The 27,241-nt window shown below is 45.4% G+C and overlaps 1 protein-coding gene across 1 annotated transcript in view; it reads left to right on the top strand.

Annotated features, from left to right (window-relative positions):
• The window catches only part of SMC1B (structural maintenance of chromosomes 1B), a 2,375,007-nt gene that overhangs the window by 457,870 nt on the left and 1,889,896 nt on the right, over positions 1–27,241 (top strand). The window contains exon 7 of the mRNA XM_069228259.1: positions 10,784–10,924. Coding sequence (XP_069084360.1) covers positions 10,784–10,924 — 141 coding nt within the window. The remainder of the gene's footprint in view (positions 1–10,783; positions 10,925–27,241) is intronic.

Raw genomic sequence — 27,241 nt, forward strand, 5'->3', positions numbered from 1 at the left:
CGCAGTCGCCACCAGTGGCCACGGTCATAACGGATGCTTCCACCCTAGGATGGGGAGCTCATCTGGGGGATCTGGAGATCATAGGGCTTTGGTCTCCAGAGGAACAGGTGTTTCATATCAATCTGTTGGAGTTACGGGCTGTACGTCTGGCTCTCAAGGCCTTCCTCCCATCCCTTCGTGGTCAGTCGGTACAGGTCCTGACGGACAATACTACCACGATGTGGTACATAAACAAACAGGGAGGAGTAGGGTCGTACCTTCTCTGCAGAGAAGCTCTTCGGCTATGGTCCTGGGCAAAGGACCATCAGATTTGCTTGGTGGCAAATCATCTGGCCGGGGTCTTGAATGTACGTGCGGGCAGTCTCAGTCGCCAATTCTCGGCAGACCACGAGTGGCGTCTCCATCCAGATCAAGTCTGTTTAATCTTCCAGATGTGGGGGTTTCCTCGGATAGATCTGTTTGCCACTCGGGAGAACGCGCATTGCCCGTTATTCTGCAGCCTCCAGTATCCGATGCAGGGAGCGTTGGGGGACGCGTTTCAGATAACCTGGTGCGACCAGTTGCTTTACGCGTTTCCCCCCATACCCTTGATTCCTCGAGTGTTGAGGAAAATTCGCCAAGACCGGGCCCAAGTCATCTTAATAGCTCCGGATTGGCCAAGGAGGGTATGGTACTCCGACCTTCTCCAACTCTCACTGTGCCCTCCGCTTCGTCTCCCTCTCAGGGCAGACCTCCTCTTGCAGTCGCAGGGGCAGGTTTTACACCCCAACCTCCAGAGTCTGCACCTACATGCTTGGAGATTGAACGGGGCAACCTGAGTTCCTTCTCTCTCCCGCCTGATGTAGTGGATGTTATCTTAGCGGCCAGGCGACACTCCACTAAATCTATCTACGCTAATAGGTGGTCTAAATTTGTTATGTGGTGTGGAGAGAGACAGATTGATCCCTTACATGCTCATCTGTCACATGTTTTGTCTTTTGCACTGTCTCTAGCGCAGAAAGGTTGTGCAGTGGCTACCATTAAGGGTTATTTGTCGGCCTTGTCAGCCTTCATTTGTCTTCCAGACCAACCATCGCTATTTAAATCCCCTATTGTTCTCAGATTCTTGAAAGGTCTTCTGAATCAATATCCTCCAAAACCATTCGTTATGCCTCAATGGGATTTGTCCTTGGTCCTGACTTTCCTTATGGGGTCCCCTTTTGAGCCTATGCATTCTTGCCCCTTAAGGTATTTGGTTATTAAAACAGTATTCCTGGTAGCTATAACATCTGCAAGGAGAGTGAGTGAGTTGCAGGCCTTATCGGTTAAACCCCCTTATATAACGTTTTATGGGGATAAGGTGGTGTTGAGGACCAAGGCTGCTTTCCTTCCGAAGGTTGTTTCACCCTTCCATTTGGCTCAGACAATCACTTTGTCCACGTTTTATCCTCCGCCTCATCCTTCAAAGGAGGAAGAAAGACTACATCGCCTGGACCCAAAAAGGGCGTTGAGCTTCTATATCGACAGAATGAAGGATATCAGGCTGGAGGATCAGCTGTTTGTCGGATACGTGGGCAAAAGGAGAGGAAAGGCAGTCCACAAGAGAACACTCTCCAGGTGGGTTGTTCTTTGCATTAAAATCTGTTACTCTTTGGCAAAGAAGGATCCGCCTGAGGGCATTAGAGCTCACTCCACCAGAGCTAAGTCGGCCTCTTCAGCCTTGGCCAGGGGTGTTCCTGTGGTCGACATCTGCAAGGCCGCAACTTGGTCGTCCCTTCACACTTTTGTGAAACATTACTGTTTGGACTCTGAGGTCAGAAGGGACGGTCATTTTGCACGGTCAGTGCTGCAGGATTTCTTGGTTTGACCATTTAGGCACCCACCGCCGGGCGTGGTACTGCTTTGGGACTCTATTCATCAGGTGAGGAATCCACAGGTAGTTGTATCCATCAGAAGAACGGGTTACTTACCTTCGGTAACGACTTTTCTGGTGGATACATTAGCTACCTGTGGATTCCTCACGGTCCCACCCGCCTCCCCGTTGCCTTTTTGGTCTCTCCAAGCAATCCTTGAGTGTGCTCCTTTTGGTCTTCAAAGTTGCAATACATTTTGCATGTATGATATTTGTATATATGTGTATATTTATATATAAATCTATATATATTGTGTATATACATGATTCGTATGTATAAATATATTTATTTGTTTAAAAAAAAAAAAAAAAAGGTTATATTAAATCTACAGCTATTTTATTGCAATGTTGTGTGATTTACAATATTAAGAGATGTTGCTTTGCTCTTTCATTACATTGGGTTATTATTATTCTCATGCACGTAAAAAATGTTGGTACTGTCATCGGCACGTCGGCGAGGACCTCTTATTGCCTGTATGACGTCAGACGGCGTCGCGTGGGCTAGAGTGACGTCCTCGTCGACGTGCAGAGACTAGTAAGAAGATTTCCGTCGAATGCTGGCGCCATGGGAGTATTCATCAGGTGAGGAATCCACAGGTAGCTAATGTATCCACCAGAAAAGTCGTTACCGAAGGTAAGTAACTCGTTCTTTTTGGCTATTTGGGGCACTTTGCGTTTAGGCCCTCATAACTTTTTATCCACATAAGCTACCAATGCCAAATTTGCGTCCTTTTTTTCCAACATCTTAGGGATTCTAGAGGTACCCAGAGTTTGTGGGTTCCTCTGGAGGAGATCAATAAATTAGCCAAAATACAACAAAAATTTTGTTTATTAAAAAAAAAAAAAAAGCTGCAGAAGAAGGCTTGTGGTTTTTCCCTCCTGAAAATGGCATCAACAAAGGGTTTGTAGTGCTACAATCACCATCTTCCCAGCTTTCAGGAACAGGCAAACTTGAATCAGAAAATCACATTTTGCAACTCAATTTTTGAATTTTACTGGGACATACCCCATTTTTACTATTTTTTGTGCTTTCAGCCTCCTTACAGTTAGTGACAGAAATGGATGTGCCCAATCCCGGACAGCTAAACATTTCTGAAACGTAGAAATGGGTCATTTGTATAGATCCTTCAAGGTTTTCCTAAAGAAAATAACAGATGAAATAAAAACATATTGAAATTGAGGTAAAAAAACAAAACATTTTCTCCACGTTTTACTCTGTAACTTTTTCCTGCGATGTCAGATGTTCTAAAGTAATATATTGTTACGTCTGCTGAACTCTTCTGGTTGCAGGGATATATTGGGCTTGTAGGTTCATCAAGAACCCTAGGTAGCCAGAGCCAATAAAGGAGCTGCACCTTGCAATGGGTTTCCATTGCATACCGGGTATACATCAATTCATTTGGTGAAATATAAAGTGAAATATATCAAGGAAAAGTTTGTATTTCCAAAATGGGCACAAGATAAGGTGTTGAGAAGCAGTGGTTATTTGCACATCTCTGAATTCCGGCTGCACATGCTAGCATGTGAATTACAGGGCATTTCTCAAATAGACTTTTTTTTTTACACACTGTCTTACATTTGGAAGAAAAAATGTAGAGAAAGACAAGGGGCAATAACACTTGTTCTGCTATTCTGTGTTCTCCCAAGTCTCCTGATAGAAATGGTACCTCGTTGTAGGCGTGGGTAGGCGTAATGCCCGCGACAGGAAACGCAACATGGACACATCACATTTTTACATTGAAATCTGATGTGTTTTTTGGAAAGTGCCTAGCTGTGGATTTTGGCCTCTAGCTCAGCAGGCACCTAGGAAAACCTACCAAACAAGTGCATTTTTTAAAACTAGACACCTAGGGGAATCCAGGATGGGGTGACTTGTGGCACTCTCACCAGATTCCCCAGAATCCTTTGCAAACCTCAAAATTTGGCGAAAAAACAGTTTTTCTACACATTTCAGTGACAGAAAGTTCTGGAATCTGAGAGGAGCCACAAATTTCCTTCCACCCAGCATTCCCCCAAGTCTCCAGATAAAAATGGTACCTCACTTGTGTGCGTAGGCCTAGTGCTTGCAACAGAAAACGCCCCAAAACACAAGGTGGACATATCACATTTTCCCAAAGAAAAATGACCTGTTTTTTGCAAAGTGCCTATCTGTGGATGTTGACCTCTAGCTCAGTCGGCACCTAGGGAAACCTAGCAAATCTATAACATTTTTAAAACTAGACACCTTGGGAATTTCAGAATGGGGTGACTTGTGCCACTCTCACAAGGTTCTGTTACCCAGAATCCTTTGCAAACCTCAAAAGTTGGCAAAAAAAACACTTTTTCCTCAAATTTTGGTGATAGAAAGTTCTGGAATCTGAGAGGAGGCACGAATTTCTTTCCACCCAGCATCCCCCAAAGTCTCCCAATAAAAATGGTACCTCACTTGTGTTCGTAGGCCTAGTGCCCTCGACAGGAAACTCCCCAAAACGGAACATGGACACATCAAATTTTTACATTGACAACGGACGTGTATTTTGGTCTCTAGGTCAGCCGGAACATAGGAAAACCTATTAAACCTTTGCATTTTTTTAAACTAGACACCTAGGTGAACACAGGATGGGGCAACTTGTGGCGCTCTCACCAGGTTCTCTTACCCAGAATCCTTTACAAACCTCAAAATTTGGGCAAAAAAAACACTTTTCCCTCACATTTCGATGATAGAAAGATCTGGAATCTAAGAGGAGCCACAAATGTCCTTCCACCCAGCATTCCCCCAAATCTCCCGATAAAAATGGTACCTCACTTGTGTGGGTAGGCCTATTGCCCGCGACAGGAAACGCCCCAAAAGGGAACATGGACACATACATTTTTTACATTGACTACTGATGTGTTTTTTGGAAAGTGCCTGGCTGTGGATTTTGGCCTCTAGCTCATCTGGCACCTAGGAAACCTAGCAAACCTGGACATTTCTGAAAACTAAACACCAAGGGGATCCCAGGATAGGGTAACTTATGGCGCTCTCGCCAGGTTCTGTTACCCAAAATTCTTAGCAAATCTCAAAATTTGTCAAAAAACCAGAAATGGCCAACAGTAATGTGCCCCCATGGTGAGCAACCCCTCCCCAAACAAAACACACACACACACCTGGTGCTTAAGTGGTTTCTACCGCCCCCTGGGGGTAGATCGGCCTAATATAAATAGGCAGATCTGCCTCCAAGGGGGGCAGAAGTGGCATAATAACTATTTTTCCTCCAAAGGAACGACCCTTGCCTAAGGGGTTGCTCCCCATCTGCGAAAACAAAAACAAAAAATCACTGGTGGCTAGTGGTTTCTACCACCCTTGGGGGCGGATCAACCTAATTAAAATAGGCCAATCAATGGCCTAAAATAAATGTGCCCCCCAGGGGAGCAACCCTTGCCTAAGGGGTCGCTCTGCTTGCGTGAAAGTGCCCCCCCCCCCCCCCCCCCAAAAAGTGATTGGCCTAATAAAAAATAAACTGATCTGACCCCCACCCCCCCAAAGGAGTGACCTTTGCATAAGGGATCACTCCCCATCTGTAAAAAATAAGAATAAAAAAATTCCCTGGTGCCTAGTGGTTTCTGCCCCCCTTGAGGCAGATCGATCTGCCCTCAAGGGGGGCAGAGATGGCCTAAAATAAATTTGCCTCCCAGGGGAATGACCCTTGCCTAAGGGGTTGCTCCCATTTTGTGAAATTGTTGTAAAAAAAAATCCCTGATGTCTAGTAGTTTCTGCCCGCCTTGGGGGCAGTTTGGCCTAATATAAATAGGCCGATCTGCCCCCAAGGGGGGCAGAAATGACCTAAATACAATTCCCCCCCCAGGGGAATGACCCTTGCTTAAGGAGTCGCTCCCATTTTGTGAAATTGTTGTAAAAAAAAATAATCCCTGGTGTCTAGTAGTTTCTGCCCCCCTTGGGGCAGATTGGCCTAATAAAAATAGACCAATTTGCCCCCTAGGGATCGAACCTTGCCTAAAGGGTCCCTCCCCAACTGTAATAAAATAAAAAAATAAATATTCCCAGGCCGATCTGACCCCAAGTGGAGCAGAAATGGCCTAAAATAAATTTGTCCCCCAGGGGAGCCACTCTTGCTTAAGGGGTCGCTACCTTTTGTGAAATTGTTGTAAAAAAAAAAAAAAAATCCCTGATGTCAAGTGGTTTCTGCCCGCCTTGGGGGCAGTTTCGCCTAATATAAATAGACCGATCTGGCAGAAATGGCCTAACTACAATTTGCCCCCACCTCAGGGGGTCGCTTCCCACATGAAAATACAATTTTAAAAAAAAGCATCCCTGGTGTCTGGTGGCTTCTGCCTCCAGTCCTAATTAAAATAGGCTGATCTGCCCCCTGGGTGGGGGTGGGGGAAAAGGGGCAGAAAAGGCCTAATTAAAAATTGCCCCCCTGGGAAGCGATCCTTGCCTAAGGGGTCGCTCCCCTTATAAAAAAAAATCCTTCGTGTCTAGTGGGCATTCCCGCTATACGATCAGGCTGCAGGAAGGCTCAGAGAGACATGAAAAGGAAAGGAAAAGCATTTCCTTTCCTGCCTCCCTGACATCTTCTGCCCGTGTACTGAGGAGAAACTAATCTGTTTCTCCTCGTATCACGCTGGAAGCCATGCTTCCAGCACAATGGAGGCGACCTCTGATGAGGTCCACACGCGATGGCGCGCTGACCTCATCAGATGTCACTGGGGGGGGGGGGGTTGGGGGAGTGGCAGGGGTGAAAGGGGAAGCGAGTCACCTTCCATCCTTGCATTGGAGGGGGTGGGGGGATGCCCGTGGGGGGAGCGCTCTTTCCATGGGCCTGGTGCAGGACATAATGGTTACGTCCTCGGCTCCCGAGCGGTGCTGCCGAGGACGTAACCGTTGCATCCAAGGCACAGAAGGGGTTAATATTCCTGGTTCCTGAAAATAAAGTTTAAGTTGGTATTTTGTGCATTTTTCAGAGTGTAGTGTGTTAAATAGCGGGAGTGTAATTCTTTTAGAGTGATGTGTATATATATGGAAATAATTGGAAAGAACACAATTAAGAGACGTACAAGACGTTCATTCAATGCCTGGGATGTCTTTAGAGGTTGAAAAGTGTTTTTTTTGGATGTACTGACATTGATTATCTGGATCTTCTAATTACTGGAGAAGATGTGGAAAGCTGGCTCTTTACATAGGGGGTCAAAAAGAGGTACACTGTGTAAAGAGTCCAAGGAAACCCCAGAGGAATAAAAGAGGCACAAATGACACCCCGAATGCTCTCTTTTGTGGTAGTGTGGCTGAGCAGTTAGGCATATCAGAGGGTTTTGCTAAGCATGTATTGCACATACAAAGCTAGTAAGCGAGACACGCTCAGTAAAAAAATCTACCACCAATTTATAAAAATAATACATACTTTTTATAAATTTTGATTCCAAGATCATTGGAATCGGGTGATGATTTTTCATGTTATGAATTTTTTCAGTTTCAAAAGTTGACAGTGAAGTTTTTGCAGCAATAATGTTATCTTGTGGGGGGGACATACACTGCATATGGGTATTTAGCAGCAACTTACTGGAGCCATCGTCTTCAGTTAAGGTAAGTATGAGGCAAGGTCCAAGGCAGCACCAACAGGTCACTGCGGGAGGCACTGGGGCGTCTGGATGCAGAGGTGCTTTTTAGCCTCAGGTGCCCTAATGTTATCCTATGGGAAATTAAATATGTACTGCATTCAGGAACTTAGCAACGACCTACAGGACTGTTCTTCTGGAGTTAAGGTAAGGATGGAGCAAGGTCCAAAGCAGCACTAACAATTCACTTCGGGAGGCACTGAGGCATCCCAGTGCAGAGGTGCTTTTCAGCCTCTGGTGCCGTAATGTTATCCTATGGGAAAGAAACAGACACTGCTTATGGGTACTTAGCATCAACTTACAGGACTGTTTTTCTGGACATGAGGTGAGTATGGAGCAAGGTCCAAGGCCACACCAACAGTTCAACTCATGGGGCTCTGGGTGGCCCATTCACTCCAGTAGAGATCAGTCTGGTCTAGTCTAGTTTTCAAGATGTGAGCTTTATAAAAGCTATAAGAGACAAAGAATGTGGTTTGTTATTTGGTTTGTTAGAGACAGTAACGAGCATCAAAATATTTGCCTACTTTGGTAATCTGTGAGATTCCATGTAACAAAATACTTAGCTGTAGGCTATAATACAGAGTAATAACAATCTACCTTTGAATGCCTTTTAACTTTAACATATGATTTTCACAATCGGTATATCAGGCCTACTGCCTTTATTTAAAATGTTCATTATAAACAATCAAGTATGTAACCCCTATCATTCGCCTGTCAAAGTAAGCAACTCAGACGTACTGTATAGGTTCCTAAGACTCGCTACATAGCAACCATCAACTATACCATAAAATAATTACAAATATGTACAAAATGCAGTTGTCAAACCAATAAAGAATCACTATTAATAGAGTCTAATAAGGCTAACCATAGAGCAAATTGTCTATCCCAGTGGTTTGATCTTGGGGGTCACAAGCACCAAAACACTTGCCTACTATGGTAACCTGTAGGATTCTATGTTTCAAAATGCCTTCTTACAGCCTTTAACACAGTGTACTAAAAAACCAGATGTTTGCTTGCCTTTAACACATGCCTTTTGCAATAATTAATGCATACTTGCTTTTTTATAACTTTACATTATAAACAGATCACACCTATGGAATCTGACATAACTTTCCCAGTGAACTGCTAAGGCCTGTACTCTTTACCAGTGGCTTGACACTATATACAGCTGAGGCCTACAGGAGTATGCAGAAGCTGGCAAACATAAAGCATACATTTATAAAATCACTAAGATGTACAGAAGTACAGTTGGCAAAACAATATATACAGTCCCTCCCTTTAGGGCCTAGCATTAATCATCACAATAAATTACTTCTCAGAGGAGTTGTCAGAGGGGACAACCAGCACCAAAACCAACCCTTTTTATATTAATTGTAACAAAAAGCCTATCTGAAGGCTTTAATTGAGAGTAAAAACAATCCAGCCTTAAACTTAACATATTCTTTTTACAATCAATGTGTCACACCTAATGATTTTATTGTAACATTTCATAGTAAACAATCAGGCATATAGCCTTTATCATTGACGTGTTACCATAACCAACTTAAACCCATTATACTGAGTTTAATCTTTCCACAAGGCAAAAATCTGGCATAGAATCATAAAAATACAAATGTATATAAATTTACAGATGGCAATGCAAAATAGTATCACTCCTAAGAAAACTAAGGATTATTGAAGTGCATACCTTCTATCGCTACAGTTGTTCCGGTAGATCCCCAGCACCAAAACCTTTGCCAAATTCAGTCATCTGTGGAATTTTGTGTAACAAAATACCTGCCTGCAGGCTTTAACACAGTGTAATAACAATTCATCCTTAAAAGTCTATTCTCTTTAATGCATGCTTTTCACAATAAATAGGCCAGGCTTAGTGGCATTGTCATAGCGTTTGATAATAAACAGATCAATGGTATGAAATCTCGCATGCTTTTCCCATTGACCTGATGATGAAGCATTTACCCTTTAACATTACCATCACACTTTATCCAACACCAGCCAATTTCAGTGCACATAAACTGGGAACCATCATTTACATAGCTATAAAATAAAAAATAAATAGAAAAATACAGATTACAAAACAATATACAACCCTACTCAACAGGACCTAACATGAAACACCACAGTTAAAACCACCACAATTTTAGGAGTGGGTTCCCAGCTTCAAACCCTTGCTTACTACTGTCCTTTGTGATTTTCCATGTAACAACATACTTGTCTATAGGCCTAGATAGAGGAATAGCAATCCACACCAAAATGCCTATTGACATTAACATATGTTTTACAAAATACATACGTCAGAGATAGTGCCTTTATCATAACATTTCAGACAAACAGATCAGGCTTATAGCCATGATTACTGGTTTGCTACCATTACCAAGTCAGTCCTGCTGCATTGAGCATAAGCATTTTGCCACAAGCCAAAAGGTGCAATGCATGCAGACGTTTTTTTTGTGTAAGCACACAAATTAGGCCCAGTCAAATCCTGTACACACACTATGCTCCTCTCTCAGTAGGACTCTGAAAGCTCAATTTTGTGTTGATCACATAAGGGCAGGTGAGAGTTGCACTGTCAAGCCCAACCTAAAAGTTCTTGTAGGTAAATTACTTCCCTTTTTCCATCTGTGCTGCTACTAGAGAAAAACACCATCAATTATCTGGTTATCTAAGACTTTTTTTTAATAGCATTACAGTGTGATGGGTGCCCTGAAAGTGCAAGCTCAAGTAGCTGGATAAATAAAATGATCACATTCTGTGGAGGCCAACAGTTGTTTTGTAGAAGCACACAACTTCTACTCAATCAAAACAAACAGAACTGGCTCCCAAAATGTAGGCGGAGCCAAAGCCCCTTTTCTGGCGATTTTCACATAATTGTCTGGCAACAGCTGTGCAGTCAAGCCAGACCATATAAAAGGACACTGATAATCTGTCTTATAGTGAAATTTAACTCATTTGTTTGTGTACACATTTTACCATCAGAAGTGATAACAAATTCCTCAAGGAGTTTTTAACAAAAAAGGACATCTTCAATGGTGTGCATCCCATAAATGCAAGTGTTAAATAAACTTCTTGTGGTGTCGCTGTTTCTGCAGATTTTCACTGTTCCAAATTCAGATTTTGCAACAAAAAAGCGTTTTGGATGTGTGTTACTTTTGCACACCTTGCACTGATTTGAGCTCCGAAATCCAGTTATTGTCATTACAAGGCCACCCAGAGTAAGACATTGAGAGTGAAGTGTTTCATTTAAAATACTATTTGTATTACTATCATTACAATTTTATATAAATTATATTTGTACAGCTAGATCAATACAAAAAATTGAAGGAAGAAGTGCGGAAAAATGTTGCAACACTGGCACAACAACTGGATAAAGTACAGTGGGAGCAAAAAACCGACCAAGAACGAATACTGCTTGAACAAAGGCGCCAAAAAGAAGTCGAGGTAGTAAAAGTGGCATCTTCAGTGTTTTCTAATTTTTTAGCACATCAGAGGATTATATTTGATGTATGCTCCTCATTGGTTAACTTTTGCATGTTTGTTTTTTGACAAAAATTATTATGAAACATGCAGAAAGACCTGTGTAAAAGTGATTTTTTTTAACATATTCAGTAAAAAAAAAAAAATACATTTCCCAAAGTGAATATATTATGTGCTGTTATATAAAATGTGCAATACATTCTATTAATTATTCATAGTTTGTAAGATGCAGCATGCCTTCCTTAATCTCGTTTTTTCAAGGATTTATTTTCAAGTTGTTCCACAACAACCATCACTCACATACTAAATTCAATGCTCATATCCCCAACCATGATATGAAAGATGCAATTACAAATTATGTAAATAACCTTCTTCTTCTGATTGATACTTCAGCCTGCAGATTCCTCACCTTTGAATATTCCCCAGTTGCCAGACTGATTCCAAAACGTATTCAGTAGATTTCAAGTGCTGGCAGAGGGTGCGGGCTCCCTTACGACTTCAAGCACCTGATGATATCACGCCCTGTGCCCTAATGTCAGCTTCATTTTTTTCTGTGAGTTTGGATTCATCCAGATCATTGTTCTCTCCCATTCTGTGAAGAATGTTTTCTTCTCAAAATGTTTTGCAGATAGTGCTGATAGGGACATTCTACCTCCTGAGAGGTGTGGTTTTAAAGAGTGTTGTCGATAGAGCACCCAAATGTGTATCACAGATCTGCATGACAGCTGTTTCTGGTGCCTCAGGATTGAGGCAAAACATGTTGTTGTATGACGGCAGCTCCAACCAATGGCCATCAAGGAGCATTGAGCCAATCTGTATGTGACTAGTCTAAAGAAGGTGTTTGGGGGATACTGCCGGATGAGGTCTCGGTCAAGGGGTAAGTCTAGATCACCATAGAGGTTGTCTCCGTCTGTCAGGTCTTTGAAGGACAAGACCAGAGACAAGAACCACTGTTCGCCTTGAAGATCAAAATCAGATAAGTCCAGGTCCCAGTCTCTGGATTCGGAGTAGATGGAGATTTTCCCTGGTGGCATCACCTGTGTATACTCCCACCCCTTCAGCCAACACAGCTGTCTCCACTCTCACCTCCTCCAAATCCATAACCGGCATTGATGCCTGCTTTTTTGAAGTATCTAGGGACAGATCCGTTAGCCCTCATTCATGCCATGAGGAAGGCAGCGTTCCCTCTTGAGCTTCCTTGGGCCCTGTATGGCTAGTTGTAGGCCACCACAGCTTTTGGTGCTGTTGAATCCATACAGATTCTATCCAGTGCAGTCTCTGACTCTTGTGCCATTTCCACTCCCACCAGCTTTATGGTCGCCATCTGTGGAAACTTTGGCTCTGGTCAGGGGTGCCTACGCCAAGACCCTTGACGTCGACAGGAGCACCGAAACCTTCACCTGAACCCTTGTTGCCGCCCAAGATCCATCATTTTTGGAGAACAGTCAATGCATCCCATACCACACTATGATGGCTGATTCAGATGTCCAGTCCCAAGATGGTGACAGTGGTGACTCTGGGCCGTATTCAGATATGTTAGCCCTCCAGGAGGCCAGTGGATTGGACATGTGTCTAGACATTGACAATTCAGGAAAATTTCCTCTAGAAATGTGAGCCTTGTATTCTACTATTAGGGATGCAAACAAGCTCATTGATCTAACACTGCTTAGAGTTGAGCAACAAGACAATATCCTTGCTAGACATCCTACATGTGGATCCATCCACTTCAGAATGTTTGCTTCCAACAAGGTTGTTGGTGGCTTCTTGGAGGATCCCTGGGTAAAACTATCCTCATATCAAACGGCTAATAGGGGCATTGCTCGCCGATGTAGACCAGCACCAGGGGAACAAACCTTCCTAACCATTTGCCCCTCACCTGAAAGCATGGTAGTACAGAGCTCTTCCACAGCCAGATTCAGTTGTGGAGCTTTCTTTACGCATTCTCCTAATATGAAGTCAAACCTCCTTGATGCCTCAGGTAAAAGGACTTTTGGACTGCCAGCTCAGCCCGTCTCTCACTTAACACCACATGTCTCTTGGGTAGATGTGCCCATGGTTTTCCTGGTCATGAAAGCCATGGTAATCTCAGTTCTCCCAGACCTTCTGAAGGAGCAATTCTTGGAAGTAGTATTAGATGGTAAATCTGCCTCTAGATATTTAGTGTGAGCTGGCCTAGACACTTCAAACAGCATGGCAAAATCAATGGGCATGTCAGTCATCTTAAAGCGCCATGCATGATTATGAGCCACTGGCTTCGCCTCAGATTTTATGAACACTTTGTTGGATATGCCCTTGACAGGGAGAGACTGCTGAGACAAAAAGCAGATGTGGGAATAGAACAATTCAAATAAGGTAAAGCAATAGCTGCTTCTTTGAGATTGCAGTCAGCTACTTAAGAAGCCAACAAATTTATCTAGGATTTTTTTTTAAGGAAATCACAACTCTGTATGGAAGGTAGAAGTAGAAGAGGTACTCCCTTGTACCCCGGTACAGAGGGAAATATAAGGGCTGTGACAGACATCTCCCTCTCTCCTTCTGTTTACCAGCACCACCTGGGATGCAACAGTAGTTTGCCTGGGAAGGAGCACTCCATCTGATGGGAGAAAGGGTGTCCCTTTTTCTAAAGGCCTGGAAATACATCATGTCAGACCTCTGAATCCTACAAATAGTAGAATATGAGTACACCCTACTGTTCCACCAGCATCCCCCCAGCTGTCTGTAAAACATGATCCTCTCCCCAGTGTTTTGATCTTCATAAGATTTATTAGATTCAGCATAAGATCAGGCCACATGAAAGCGCCCAGAGGATGACTCCAACTATCCTCCATTGAAAGGCAAACATTACACATTGTATTATACATTCTACTAAAGAACACGGAGTTGACCAATGAACACCCTTACTCAGCTGTTACATCACTATGACTTGGGAAGCCCATGTATACCAGGCAACCAAGACACCACATTGTCCTGCCTGTCACACCCAGGATCCAAAACAACACCTGCGACTCCTGCAGCAGGAAGTATAGATCCAATGGCAGTAAGTTTTAGTAAAACTGATGCCAAAACAAGCTGGACAAGGGGTGCTACTCTTGATACTTCCTAGTGCCCAGAAAGGATGGTCGTCATTAGCCAATCCTCAGTCTTAGGGTCCTGTACTGATATATCAGAAAAGACAATTTTAAGATGCTGTCACTGGCTCAGGTTTTATTGGTGCTGGAGCTGGAAGTGTGGATGGGTCTTTAGACATTGAGGGTGCATACTTTCACATTCCGATCATGCAGTCTCATAGGAAGTAATTGCAGTTTGTGCTGAGTACTATCTGTTACCATTTCACAGTGCTTGCCTTAGTTAAACATCAGCACCTCAAGTCTTCAGGAAGGCGATGGCAGTGTTGGCCACCCAGCCCAAAAGGCTGGGGATTGCGGAATTCCCATAAGTGAATGAGTGGCTGATCAAAGCCAAGTCGCCTGAGCTGGTGTTCCGTAGTTTGCAGGTAACCGCTTCCCTGTTGTTCGACTTTAGGTTTTCATCCAATCATCCCAGATCTCACCTTGCGCCCTCTCAGCTCATCCTGGCTGTAGTGGTGGCACTGTATACCTTCTTGCTCAGATAGTTCCCTCCTCCATAGATACAAAACATTCAGGATTTTTTTCAGATGATTTTTTGGTTGAGCTTGAGTCCTATTCCTAAATGTCCTTCATGTGCTTGTTTGTTGGGTTCCTGCATCTTCCTGAGACTCATGCATGCTGGAACTTGAAGTTCCTACAGTGGTGCCTTTGCAGACAGTGGTTCCAACATAAAGGGGCTCTGGAAGAATTCCTTGTGTGGAATTCACAGAGATCCTCTTGGAAGACCTTTTCGGCTCCACTCCAGTAGTGGACATGTAAGTAATGGATGTTTCTACCTTAGGACAGGGAGGCAAATGGTCTTCAGGAGAGCAGAGTTCTCACGTCAGTCTGCTGGAACCTAGAGTGATTTGTTTGGTGCTTGAGGCTTTCCTCCTGACATTCAGCAGTCAGTCGTTCCAGATTTGGAACAACAATATGACCTCAATGTGGTACTTGAGAAGCAAGGAGTAGTAGGGTCTTGGACTTTCTGCTGAGAACTCGAGAGACTTTGGTCCTGTGCACACCAGCATGGACTCTGGATGGTGGCCAACCATCTGGCAGATTTGTTGAAGACCAGGACTGAATGTCTCATTTGGTGTCTTGCTGTCTTCTTGCTGACCGCTATTGGCATCACCATGCTCTTTGGGACAGTCCTCACCTAGACCTCTTTGCCACTCATGACAATGCTCACTTCCCAAAGTTTGGAGCCGTCCACCATCTGTTGCAGGGCACCTTGTGTGATGCGTTTCAGTTAGAGTGGAAATTTTCCCTCCATTGTCCGCTTACCCCACGCTCTTGATTCCCCGGATTCTAAGTGAGATTTGCCATGACTGGGCTCAATTCACTTTTATTGGCCCGAGGGAGTGGCATATAGACTTTCAGAAGCTGTTGATTGTGGCCCCTCTTTGTGTTCCCATCCAAGTGGACCTGTTGTCCCATTCAGGAGTGGGGTTAGGTCCTGCACCCCAATCTTCACAGCCAACTCCTCCATGCATGGAGATTAAGCCGAGACATCTTAGTGCCTTTCTGTTATCATTGAAAATGATGGAAGTCATCCTTTCTGGGCCCCACCCATCCATAAAATCTGTTCACCCAGGGAGATGGAATACGTTTGTTTCCTGGTGTGCCAAGAAGACTATCAACCCTTTAAAAGTGACCCTTGCCAATTGTTGGAAATGGCCCTTCTGCAGGGTCATCAAGGGACTTTTTTGCCTTCACCCTCCTCTTTTTCTGACCTGGTTTTTATTGGCTTTAGGGCTTTGGGCACTTTGCCCCTGCTACCAGTGCTAAGGTGCATGTGCTCTATATTTAAAACACTATAACATTGCCTTCCTCATGATTGGCATATTTGATTTGCTAGTAAGTCCCTAGCAAAGTGCACAATGTGTGCCCAGGGCCTGTAAGTCAAATGCTGCTAGTGGGCCTGCAGCACTGATTGTGCCACCCACTATGGTGACCTTTCAAGCATGCCTCATGCCTGCCATTGCAGAACCTGTGTGTGCAGTTTAAACTACCATTTTGACCTGGCAAGTGTACCCACTTGCCAGGACCAAACCTTCCATTTTATTACATGGAAGACACTTTCAAGGTTTGCCCTGGTTACCCCCCAAGGGCAGGGTGCAGAGTATTTAAAAAGTGTACATGTACTTTTAAGTTGAACATGTCCGGGTAGTGCAAAACTCTTAAATTTGTTATTCCCTATTGCAAGGACCATCGTTCCCATAGGCTAGTATGGGAATTGCCTTAAAACATCTTTTAAGTGTAATTTCAAATTGGCAAAATATAGAAAAATGGAGTTTGGTGTCTCTGGACTTCCAGTTTAAAAACACATCTTTTGGTGAAGGTGTTTTTTAAATTGAAGGTCTGAAAATGCCACATTTTTAGAAAGTTGCCATTTTCTTACTTTAACCATCATCTGCCCTTAGCCTGCCTCCAATCCACACCTGGTCTGTGTAAGGTTAAGTAACAGCTACATTTGTGCATTCCATCCAGACAGCCATAAATACAGGACATGCAACTGTCCCTGTATCCCATCTGCATACGGTAGGGTCTTTCTGGGCAGGAAGTGGATGGGGCACTCACTCTTCAAACAGTAATGGTCTGACCCCACATAAGTGATTGATAACCCCCCCACACCTCCTGTTAGACTGGACGGGGCTGAAAGGGGACTGGGGCACTTCAGAACTGCTCTTTGAAGTCTCCCCCACTTCAAAGGCACATTTGGGTATAAGTACTGGGCCTCTGACATCATGTACTGGACTGAGGACATTCTACCAGGAAGAAGGACCGTGGGGCTGTCAGGAGGGACTACCACTTGGCTTTTTGCTTTGCTGTGTTGGCTTGTTGCCTGCTACTTCATACCTGGGAGTGACAGGACTGGATTCTAAGTTTTGCAATCTAAAGTTTTCCAATGTCCTGACTGACCTTGCCTCCTGTTTCCATAGTCTCAGGGATAGCAAAGACTTTACTTGCATTTTTCTACCAGCACTTGTGCTCTTCCACTGTAAGTCCTACTCTGCCAAGTGGTGCCAGATCCAGTCCTGGGCCCTTGGAGGTGACTGTGGTGCTGCAACGCAAGATCTGATGCAACAACATTGGTGCATCACTTGGAACCAACACATTCCAATGCAGAAATGGCACTTTGCCGGTACCTGCACCGAAGCCAAGCACACCGCTCGCCAATTGCATGATCAACGACCCCGACTTACAACGCAGCCCCGGCTTGGGCGAATCAGCACTGACATGTCAAAACCGAACTCATCATTTCTGGACATCGACGCATCAACGACGTTGCCCAGTCAGGAAATGACGTTTCACCTGCAAGCACGATGCATCCTGTCCTCAAGATCAACGCATCAGCACTGAGAATCGACGGAACAAAGGTACTGTCAGTGGATCTGCGTGACTCCTGTACCTGGCCTGTGCTTCATTGCAATCAGACTGCACTTTTGAATTTGCCCTTGTCCAGCACAACCAGATAGTTCGGGTTGGAGCTACTGTCTTCTAGGCATTGCATTTTACTTTAATCTTTGAAAATTCATGACTTGTGTATGTTGGATTTTTGCCGTTTTGGTTGACTCAGATAAGTATTGGCTTTTTTTCCAAACTGGTGTGGAGTCTATTTGTGATGTTTTCACTGTGTCACTGTGTGTGTGCACAAACACTTTGCACATTGCCTCTTTCGTTTAGCCTACTGCTCTGTGCCAAGCTACCAGAGGGTGGGCCCAGGTAAACTTTTAGTGTGTATCTTATTTGCCCTGACTAGGATTGTGGTCACTACTTGGATAGAATATAAACCTCTTTGAACCTGAGACCCAGTTTCTAACACCAACCTACTGCACTTCGCACTGTTCTTGGCCTAACTAGCCTGTGTGATGGCTACTGTCAAGGGGTATCTCATGGATCTCTCTGCTTTTCTCTGCTTACCTGATAAACGCTCTCTGTTTAATTCTGTGATGGTAATAAGATTTCTGAAAGGTTTGACACTGTGGCCCCATTTGGTTCCCATTTGAAACTATGCACATCTGCCAGTTGCTTCTGTTGCTGTCAAGAACTGTTTTTCTAGTTGCTGTCACCTTGGCTTGTCGAGTCAGCGAGTTGCAGGCCTAGTATGTCTGCCCCCCGTTACATGTTTTTACCCAAACAAAATGGTGTTGCAAACTAAAGGTGGTGCCTCCTTTCTACCATCAACCTACCATCTTTAATCCCTCCTACACCTCTTGTCTAAGGAAAGAGAGGCTTCAAAAGCCCAACACAATGCAAGTTTCTACTTCAACCGCACAACAGAATTTTACTCTGATAACCTGCTCCTCGCTTTAAAAAATGGAGAGGTAGTCCAGTTTAGACTCAAACTCTACCTCGCTGAATAGTTTTATGCATCAAGATCTATTATGCTTTAGCCAATAAAGTCCCACCTGGAGGAAGCAGTGCTAATTCCATTCAAGCAAAATCCCCAACTTCTGCCCTGGCTAGAGTGGGTCTGGTGGCTGATATCTGTAAGGTATACATCGTCCTCTTTCCATACTTCTGACAAAGACAATTGCTTGGATTTGGAAGTACGAAGGGATGTCCTTCATGTCTTTCTGGTTGAGTTCTCCAGTCCATTCACCCAAGGAGATTATTGTTTGGGAGTCTATTCTGAGGTGAGGAATCTGCAGGTAGAAGTATCCTTCAGAAGAAAAAGTTACTTAACTCTAGTAACTATATTTCTGGTAGACCTGCAGATTACTCACTGACCTACCTGCCCTGTTCCTCATTCTTGAGTATATTGTTGCCTTTCCTAATAAGATGACAAGGTTGGAATTGTATTGCAGCCCTGCCTGATTGTCAGTCTTCTTCTTAATGCGTCAATGTTGCAGCAAAAACAGAATTGAACTGCCCTTCCTGTCAATTTATAGCCCTATGATGTCATCACAGCCCTGCCCTGGTGTCGTAAAGGAACCAAAGGAATCTGCCAGGACCAGAGAGCTATTGCAAGCATTTCCAGACTAGTCTGCTGCCTGGTGAATATACAAAGGTTAGGAATGTGCAGATAAATTAAGTATCTACCGGAAAGATTGGTACCGAAGATAACTAACTTTTTGTTTAGGAAATTGCCTTTGATAATCATAAGCAATATATAATCCCAACCACACATGGGATCATGGGGCAATTTTTCCAACAGCATAAATAGCTGAATTCTATCTTCTCCTTATCTTTTCTTGAGAAATGCCATATATTGTTATTTAATATTAAAAATTAGTAGCCGATAAAACAGGCTATATTCCACTTACTTAAAAAAACTGAAATGCTTAAAATGTATAAATGTCACCAGTAAATTAGATGATATGGAGAAAAATTCATTCACAAACCTTTTTTAAAGGAAATTAAGGGAAGTAAACAAGGGAAATGGAGCCATATAGGTTGCAGTGATGACCAGCTGAAAACTGACACTACATCTTTAAGGGCTGTTGTGCGACTTGTGGATTGTGGTCCTAACTTTAAAAATTTTGATGGATACATCTACCTGTGGATTCCTTACCTTTTGAATATCGCAATGCGCCGGGATTCAACAGCATTTGTTTCTCTCTAGCTCGCCACATCGACTAAGACGTCACAATAGTGGGGCTCCGTCTGAAGTCAACAGATCCATAAGAAGTCCTCGCTGGTGTGCTGATGTCAGTTTCACCCACTTTTTTTTCCATACCTTCAGGGCGAACAGGTGAAACCAATGTCACAAATACAACAACATGTGCATTCTCCAATCAAAGATTTATATATGTGCACTTCATGTATATAACATATCAAATGCAAGCATTATGTGCAAACAGATTTCTTCTCTTCTTGGTATATTCAGACCGGCAACGGGAAGGCGAGTAGGTCAGTGAGGAATCCACAGGTAGATACTATATCCACCAGAAAAAGCGTTACCGAAGGTAAGTAACTTGTTCTTCTGATGTAAACATTGACCTCTGGATTTCTTACCTTTTGAGTAGACTCCCCAAGCAGTTTCACACTTCAAGCTTGGTGCCTGTCTTCCTAAACCAAGAAATCCTCCTCACTTTGGAATCCAAGCAACAGTGCTTTGCGAACGTATGGACGGAAGCCCAAGTTTCCCCTTTACATATATCAACAACAGGAGCACCTCTAACCAAGGCGGAAGTAGAAGACGAGCTCCAATACCTTCAGGTGGCTCTTTCTTCGCCATGGCATAGCAGATCTTTATTCAGAGGATTATCCATCTTGATAATGTCCTCTTGTGGACAACCTTGCCCTTCATTGTGCCCATGTAGCCAATAAACGGCTGATCATCGATCTTTAGATCACGTGTTCTATCAATGTAGAAACTCAAGTCTCTTTTTGGGTCCAGACGATGCAGCATTTCTTCCTCCTTAGAAGGATGAGGAGGATGATAAAAAGGAGGTAATTGTAGGAAGTTGGCTCTGTATATACTATCTCAAAGTGAGAGATAGTGTGCACAGAGTCCAAGGGTTCCTCTTAGAGGTTGGTAGTGGCAAAATTAGATAATAGTAATGATCTATTTTGTGGTAGTGTGGTCGAGCAGTAGGATTATCTGAGGGTAGTGTAAAGCATCTGTCGTACATACACAGGCAATAATTGAACACACACTCAAAGACATAACTCCAGGCCAATAGGTTTTATATAGAAAAAATATATTTTCTTAATTTATTTTAAGAACCACAAGATTCAAATTTGAAGTAAGTAGATCAAATGAAAGGTACTTCGCACAGGTAAGTATAGAACTTTGATTTAAAACAGTAGTATGCACATTTTTGGTTAAAATGTCAATAAGCTATTTTAAAAGTGGACACAAAAATCAACAGTTCCTGGGGGAGGTAAGTTTGGTTAGTTTTCTCAGGTAAGTAAAGCACTCACACAGTCAGTCTCCTGGGCATAGGCAGCCCACTGTTGGGGGTTCAAGGCAACCCCAAAGCCACAGCACCAGCAACACAGGGCCGGTCAGGTGCAGAGGTCAAAGGAGGGCCCAAAACACATAGGCGCCTATGAAGAACAGGGGTACTCCTGTCCTAGTTTGCCTACTGGTAAGTACCTGCGTCCTCGGGGAGCAGATCAGGGGGGTTTTGTAGGACCCTGGGGGGGGACACCCAAGCACACAAAACACACCCTCAGAGGCACAGGGGCGGCCGGGTGCAGTGTGCAAAGCAGGCATCGGGTTTGCCATAGAAAGCAATGGAGGGACCTGGGGGTCACTTAGGAGTTGCAGGCAGGGCACAGGGGGGCTTCTCGGGCCAGCCACCGACTGGGCTAGGATGAGGGCTGCCTGCTGGTCACTCTTGCACTGGTAGGTGGTTACTCAGTCCTTGGAGCTGCGGGCGCAGTGCTTGGTCCAGGCGTTGGGTTCCTTTGTTACCAGGCAGTCGCGGTCAGGGGAAGCCTCTGGATCCTCTCTGCAGGCGTCGCTGTGGGGGTGCAGGGAGGTCGACTTACGGTGTCCACGTCGTTGGAGTCGCCTGGGAGTCCTCTCTGCAGTGTTGGTTCTCCTGAAGTCGAGCCGGGGGCGCCGGGTGCAGAGTGCAAAGACTCACGCTTCTGGCGGGAAGTGAGAGTCTCTTTAAAGTTGTTTCAAAGTTGCAAAGTTGTTGCAGTTTCTGAACAGTGCCACTGTTCTCAGGAGCTTCTTGGTCCTTTAGGTGCAGGGAAGTCCTCTGAGTCCTCAGAGGTCGCTGGTTCCTCTGGATGCATCGCTGTGCAGGTTCTTTGTGTCTGGAAACAGCCTGCTAGGGCTGGGGCCAAGTCAGTTGTTGTCTCCGTCGTCTCTGCGGGGCTTTTAGGTCAGCAGTCCTTCTTCTTTCTTCAGGTTGCAGGAATCTGATTTCCTGGGTTCGGGGTCGCCCTTAAATACTAAATTTAGGGGTGTATTTAGGTCTGGGGGGCACCTGAGGGTGGCTACACCCTCCTTGTGCCTTCTCCCTGAGGGGAGGGGGCACATCCCTATTCCTTTTGGGGGAATCCTCCAAAACTAAGATGGAGGATGTCTTAAGGCAGGGGTCACCTCAGCTCAGGACACCTTAGGGGTTGTCCTGACGGGTGGGTGACTCCTTGTTTTTCTCATGATCTCCTCCGGACTTGCTGCCAGAAGTGGGGGCTGTGTCTGCGAGGGCTGGCATCTCCACTAGCTGGAGTGCCCTGGGGCATTGTAACACGAAGGCTGAGCCTTTGAGGCTCACTGCTAGGTGTTACAGTTCCTGCAGGGGGAGGTGTGAAGCACCTCCACCCAGTGCAGGCTTTGTTTCTGGCCTCAGAGAGCACAAAGGCTCTCACCCCAAGGGGTCAGAAACTTGTCTCAGTGCCAGGCTGGCACAGACCAGTCAGTCCTGCACTGAAGGTTGGGTAAAATACTGGGGGCATCTCTAAGATGCCCTCTGTGTGCATTTTTTAATAAATCCAACGCTGGCATCAGTGTGGATTTATTATTCTGAGAAGTTTGATACTCAGTGTAGCCATTCTGGAGCTGTGGAGTTCGTTTTGACAAACTCCCGGACCATATACTTAATATGGCCACACTGTACTTACAATGTCTAAGAATGGACTTAGACACTGTAGGGGCATATTGCTCATGCAGCTATGCCCTCACCTGTGGTATAGAGCACCCTGCCTTAGGGCTTTAAGGCCTGCTAGAGGGGTGACTTACCTATGCCACAGGCAGTATTTTGGGTGCATGGCATCCTGAGGGGGATGCCATGTCGACTTTGCCTTTTTCTCTCACTAACACAAACAATCTGCTATGGCAGTGTGCCTGTGTTAGGTGAAGGGTCCCTTAGAGTGGCACAACACATGCTGCAGCCCTTAGGGACCTTCCCCAGTCACAGGGCCCTTGGTACCACTGGCACCTTTTACAAAGGACTTATCTGTGTGCCAGGGGTGTGCCAATTGTAGAAACAATGGTACATTTTTAGTGAAAGAACACTGGTGCTGGGGCCTGGTTAGCAGGGTCCCAGCACACTTCTCAGTCAAGTCAGCATCAATATCAGGCAAAAAGTGTGTTTAACTGCAACAAGGAGCCATTTTCCTACACAAGCCCCCTCCAGCCTGTAGGAAAGTACCATCTTGCCTGGCATGTTACCCCCATTTTTACTTGTGTGTCGGTTTGTTTTTGCCCGTCTCACTGGGATCCTGCTAGCCAGGACCCCAGTGCTCATAGTTTGTGGCCTGAATGTGTTCCCTGTGTGGTGCCTAACTGTGTCACTGAGGCTCTGCTAACCAGAACCTCAGTGCTTATGCTCTCTCTGTCTTTAAAATTGTCACTGCAGGCTAGTGACCATTTTTATCAATTCTGATTGGCACACTGGAACACCCTTATAATTCCCTAATATATGGTACCCAGGTACCCAGGGTATTGGGGTTCCAGGAGATCACTATGGGCTGCAGCATTTCTTTTGCCACTCATAGGGAGCTCAGACCATTCTTACACAGGACTGCCACTGCAGCCTGAGTGAAATAACGTCCACGTTGTTTCAAAGCCATTTTACACTGCACTTAAGTAACTTATAAGTCACCTATATGTCTAACCCTCACTTAGTGAAGGTTAGGTGCAAAGTTACTAAGTGTGAGGGCACCCTGGCACTAGCCAAGGTTCCCCCACTTTGTTCAGGGCAATTTCCCCGGACTTTGTGTTGGGGGGACACCATTACACGCACGCACTACATATAGGTCAATGCCTATATGTAGCTTCACAATGGTAAATCTGAATATGGCCATGTAACATGTCTAACATCATGGAATTGTCCCCCCATGCCAAATCTGGTATTGGGGAGCCAGTCCCATGCATCTCCGGGGCTCCAGCATGGACCCCGGGTACTGCCAAACTAGCTCTCTGGGGTTTTCACTGCATCTACCGCTGCTGCCAACCCACAGACAGACTTCTGCCCTCCTGGGGTCTGGCAGCCCAGTCCCAGGAAGGCAGAACAAAGGATTTCCTCTGAGAGCGGGTGTTACACCCTCTCCAATTGGAAAGAAGTGTTAAGGGCTGGGGAGGAGTAGCCTCCCCCAGCCTCTGGAAATGCTTTGAACGGCACAGATGGTGCCCTCCTGGCATAAGCCAGTCTACACCCGTTCAGGGACCCCAGCCCCTGCTCTGGCGTGAAACTGGACAAAGGAAAGGGGAGTGACCACTCCCCTGTCCATCACCACCCCAGGGGTGGTGCCCAGAGCTCATCCAATGTGTTCCAGACCTCCGCCATCTTGAATGTTGAGGTGTGAGGGCACAGTGGAGGCTTCTGAGTGGCCAGTGCCAGCAGGTGACGTCAGAGACCCCTCCTGATAGGTGCTTACCTGGTTAGGTGGCCAATCCTCCTCGGAGGGCTATTTAGGGTCTCGCCTGTGGGTTTCTCTTCAGATAACGAATGCAAGAGCTCATTAGAGTTCCTCTGCATCTCCCTCTTCGACTTCTGCCAAGGATCGACCGATGACTGCTCTAGGACGCCTGCAAAACTGCAACAAAGTAGTAAGATGACTACCAGCAACATTATAGTGCCTAATCCTGCTTGCTTTCTCGACTGTTTCCTGGTGGTGCATGCTCTGAGGGCTATCTGCCTTCACCCTGCACTGGAAGCCAAGAAGAAATCTCCTGTGGGTCGACGGAATCTTCCCCCTTCTAACACAGGCACCAAACTTCTGCATCACCGGTCCTGTGGGTCCTCCCTCATCTTGACGAGCGTGGTCCCTGGAACACAGGAGCTGAATCCAAGTGACCCAGACAGTCCAGTGGTCCTTCTGTCCAAATTTGGTGGCGGTAAGGCCTTGCCTCCCCATGCCAGACAGTAATCCTGTGTACTGTGTGATCTGCAGCTGCTAGGGCTTCTGTACTCTTTTGCAAGGAATCCTTCGTGCACAGCATAGCCCTGGTCCCCAGCACTCCGTCCTGCATTGCTCAACTCGCTGAGTTGAACTCCGTCTTCGTGGGACCCTCGTTTGTAGTGTTTAGACGACCGCCGTGCTCAGATTTCTTGAACCCCTGTTCAAGTGCTTTTGCAGGTGCTGCCTGCTTCTGCGTGGGCTCTCTGTGCTGCTGAGTGCCCCCTCTGTCTCCTCCTCCAAGGGGCGACCTCCTGGTCCTTCCTGGGCCCAGGCAGCACTCATTTTCTTCAATGCGACCTTTGCAGCTGGCAAGATTTTTTTGCGGTCTTTCTGCGTGGAAACAACTCTGCATCCTCCACCACGCCGTGGGACATCTTCTGTGCAAAGGAGAAGTTCCTGGCATCTTCCGTTGTTGCAGAATCTTCAGCTTCTTCCACCCGGAGGCAGCCATTTTGCACCTTCACCCGAGGTTTAGTGGGCTCCTGCCCCCCTGGACACTTTTGTGACTCTAGGACTTGGTCCCCTTCCTTTACAGGTCCTGGGGTCCAGGAATCCGTCTTCAGTGCTTTGCAGTCAGTTGTTGTCTTTGCAGAATCTCCTATCACGACTTTAGTGCGTTTCTGGGGAAGTAGGGTAACTTTACTCCTACTTTTCAGGGTCTTGGGGTGGGGTATCTTGGACACCCTTAGTGTTTTCTTACACTCCCAGCGACCCTCTACACACTACACTAGGCCTGGGGTCTCTAAGTGATTCACATTCCACTTTCTTAGTATATGGTTTGTGTTGCCCCTAGGCCTATTGCATCTTATTGTATTCTACAGTGTTTGCACTACTTTTCTGTTTACTGAACTGATTTTGGTTTGTGTGTACATTTTGTGTTTTTTACTTACCTCCTAAGGGAGTATATCCTCTGAGATATTTCTCACACATTGTCACTAAAATAAAGTACCTTTATTTTTAGTAACTCTGAGTTTTGTGATTCTTATGATATAGTGCTATATGATATAAGTGGTATAGTATGAGCCTTGCATGTCTCCTAGTTCAGCCTAAGCTGCTCTGCTATAGCTACCTCTATCAGCCTAAGCTGCTAGAACACTACTAATCTACTAATAAGAGGTAACTGGACCTGGCACAAGGTGTACGTACCATCAGGTACCCACTATAAGCCAGGCCAGCATCCTACGCAGCCTACAGGCCAGGAGTCTCAGCCAAAGCTTGGAGAGTCTTCCTAGTCTGTCATGTGAGGAAGAGTAGGGAAAACAGGCTGGTTTGTTGCAGGACCTACTCTGCCTTACATCCTCGTGTTCAGGTCATTCCCTCTGGGGAACTGACCCACTTCCACAGTGATAGGACCTAGTCTGAATTGCCTCTTGTCTGTGTGTTTAGTGTCTGCACCCATTTTCTCTATTTTGGGGTTATATCTTATCTTAGCCAGGGTCACCCCTAGCTTACCCAAAGAGTTTACCCGTAGCTGGAGTAACTCCACCATGACCAACACGGTCAGAGGGCCTAACATGCTATTTAGCATGGGGTCAGACCACCATGCCAAGGACAGTGCAGCCATAAAGGCTAACACCCAGCACAGGCCACTGACAGCTGTCAGTGCCCAGAACCACACCTTTAGCTCTTCACCTACATGGGCTACAGGGCTCCAGGGGCTAAGTTACAGGCTTCTTTGGGTTCAGGGTGCCTGTCTGCTGTGGTAGAGTGGGGGGTTGCTACACCTTGTAGTAAACACCCTCCTTCCACTCTTTCTTCTGTTAGCTGAGGAGCCACCCACTCAGGCTTAACAGTTGCCTGACTAGTCAGGACTTCTTGTGGGTCAGGTTGAACTGTACCACTGCCTCATTTGGAGTTTTCCCCTACTGGAGGAGAATCAACTGGGCTTGATGGAACCTTGGCTAAAGTTTGTCCACCTTTCCTGCACTGTTTTCTTTTCTTTTTCTTCTGGGGCCTACTTGTAGTTACTGCAGGGGCATCACCTCCAGAATCATTGGAAGTGGACTGGCACCTGACCAGTTCCTCTCTTGGGCTGTGACTAACCTCTGGGTAGTCATTTCCAAGGAGACAATCAAAGGGGAGGTCTGTACTGACTACCACCCTTCTCCAGCTAACAGTCCCACCCACTTCTAGGGGCACAAAAGCCGCAGGCCCATCAGTGACCTTGTCTGGGCTAACTCTTACTCTGGCAGTCTCACCTAGGATATACTGGTTTGAGAACACCAGCCTGTCATGCACAATAGTGTGACTAGCACAAGTGTCTCTCAGGGCAGTGGCTGGGATTCCATTCACCAGTAGGTGGTGGAAGGGTCTACTTCCCTCTGGAATCTCCAAGTCACCTGTTGGGCCCTTTCTC

This window comes from Pleurodeles waltl, chromosome 4_1 (genome assembly GCF_031143425.1).
Source record: "Pleurodeles waltl isolate 20211129_DDA chromosome 4_1, aPleWal1.hap1.20221129, whole genome shotgun sequence".
Taxonomy (NCBI): Eukaryota; Metazoa; Chordata; class Amphibia; order Caudata; family Salamandridae; genus Pleurodeles; species Pleurodeles waltl.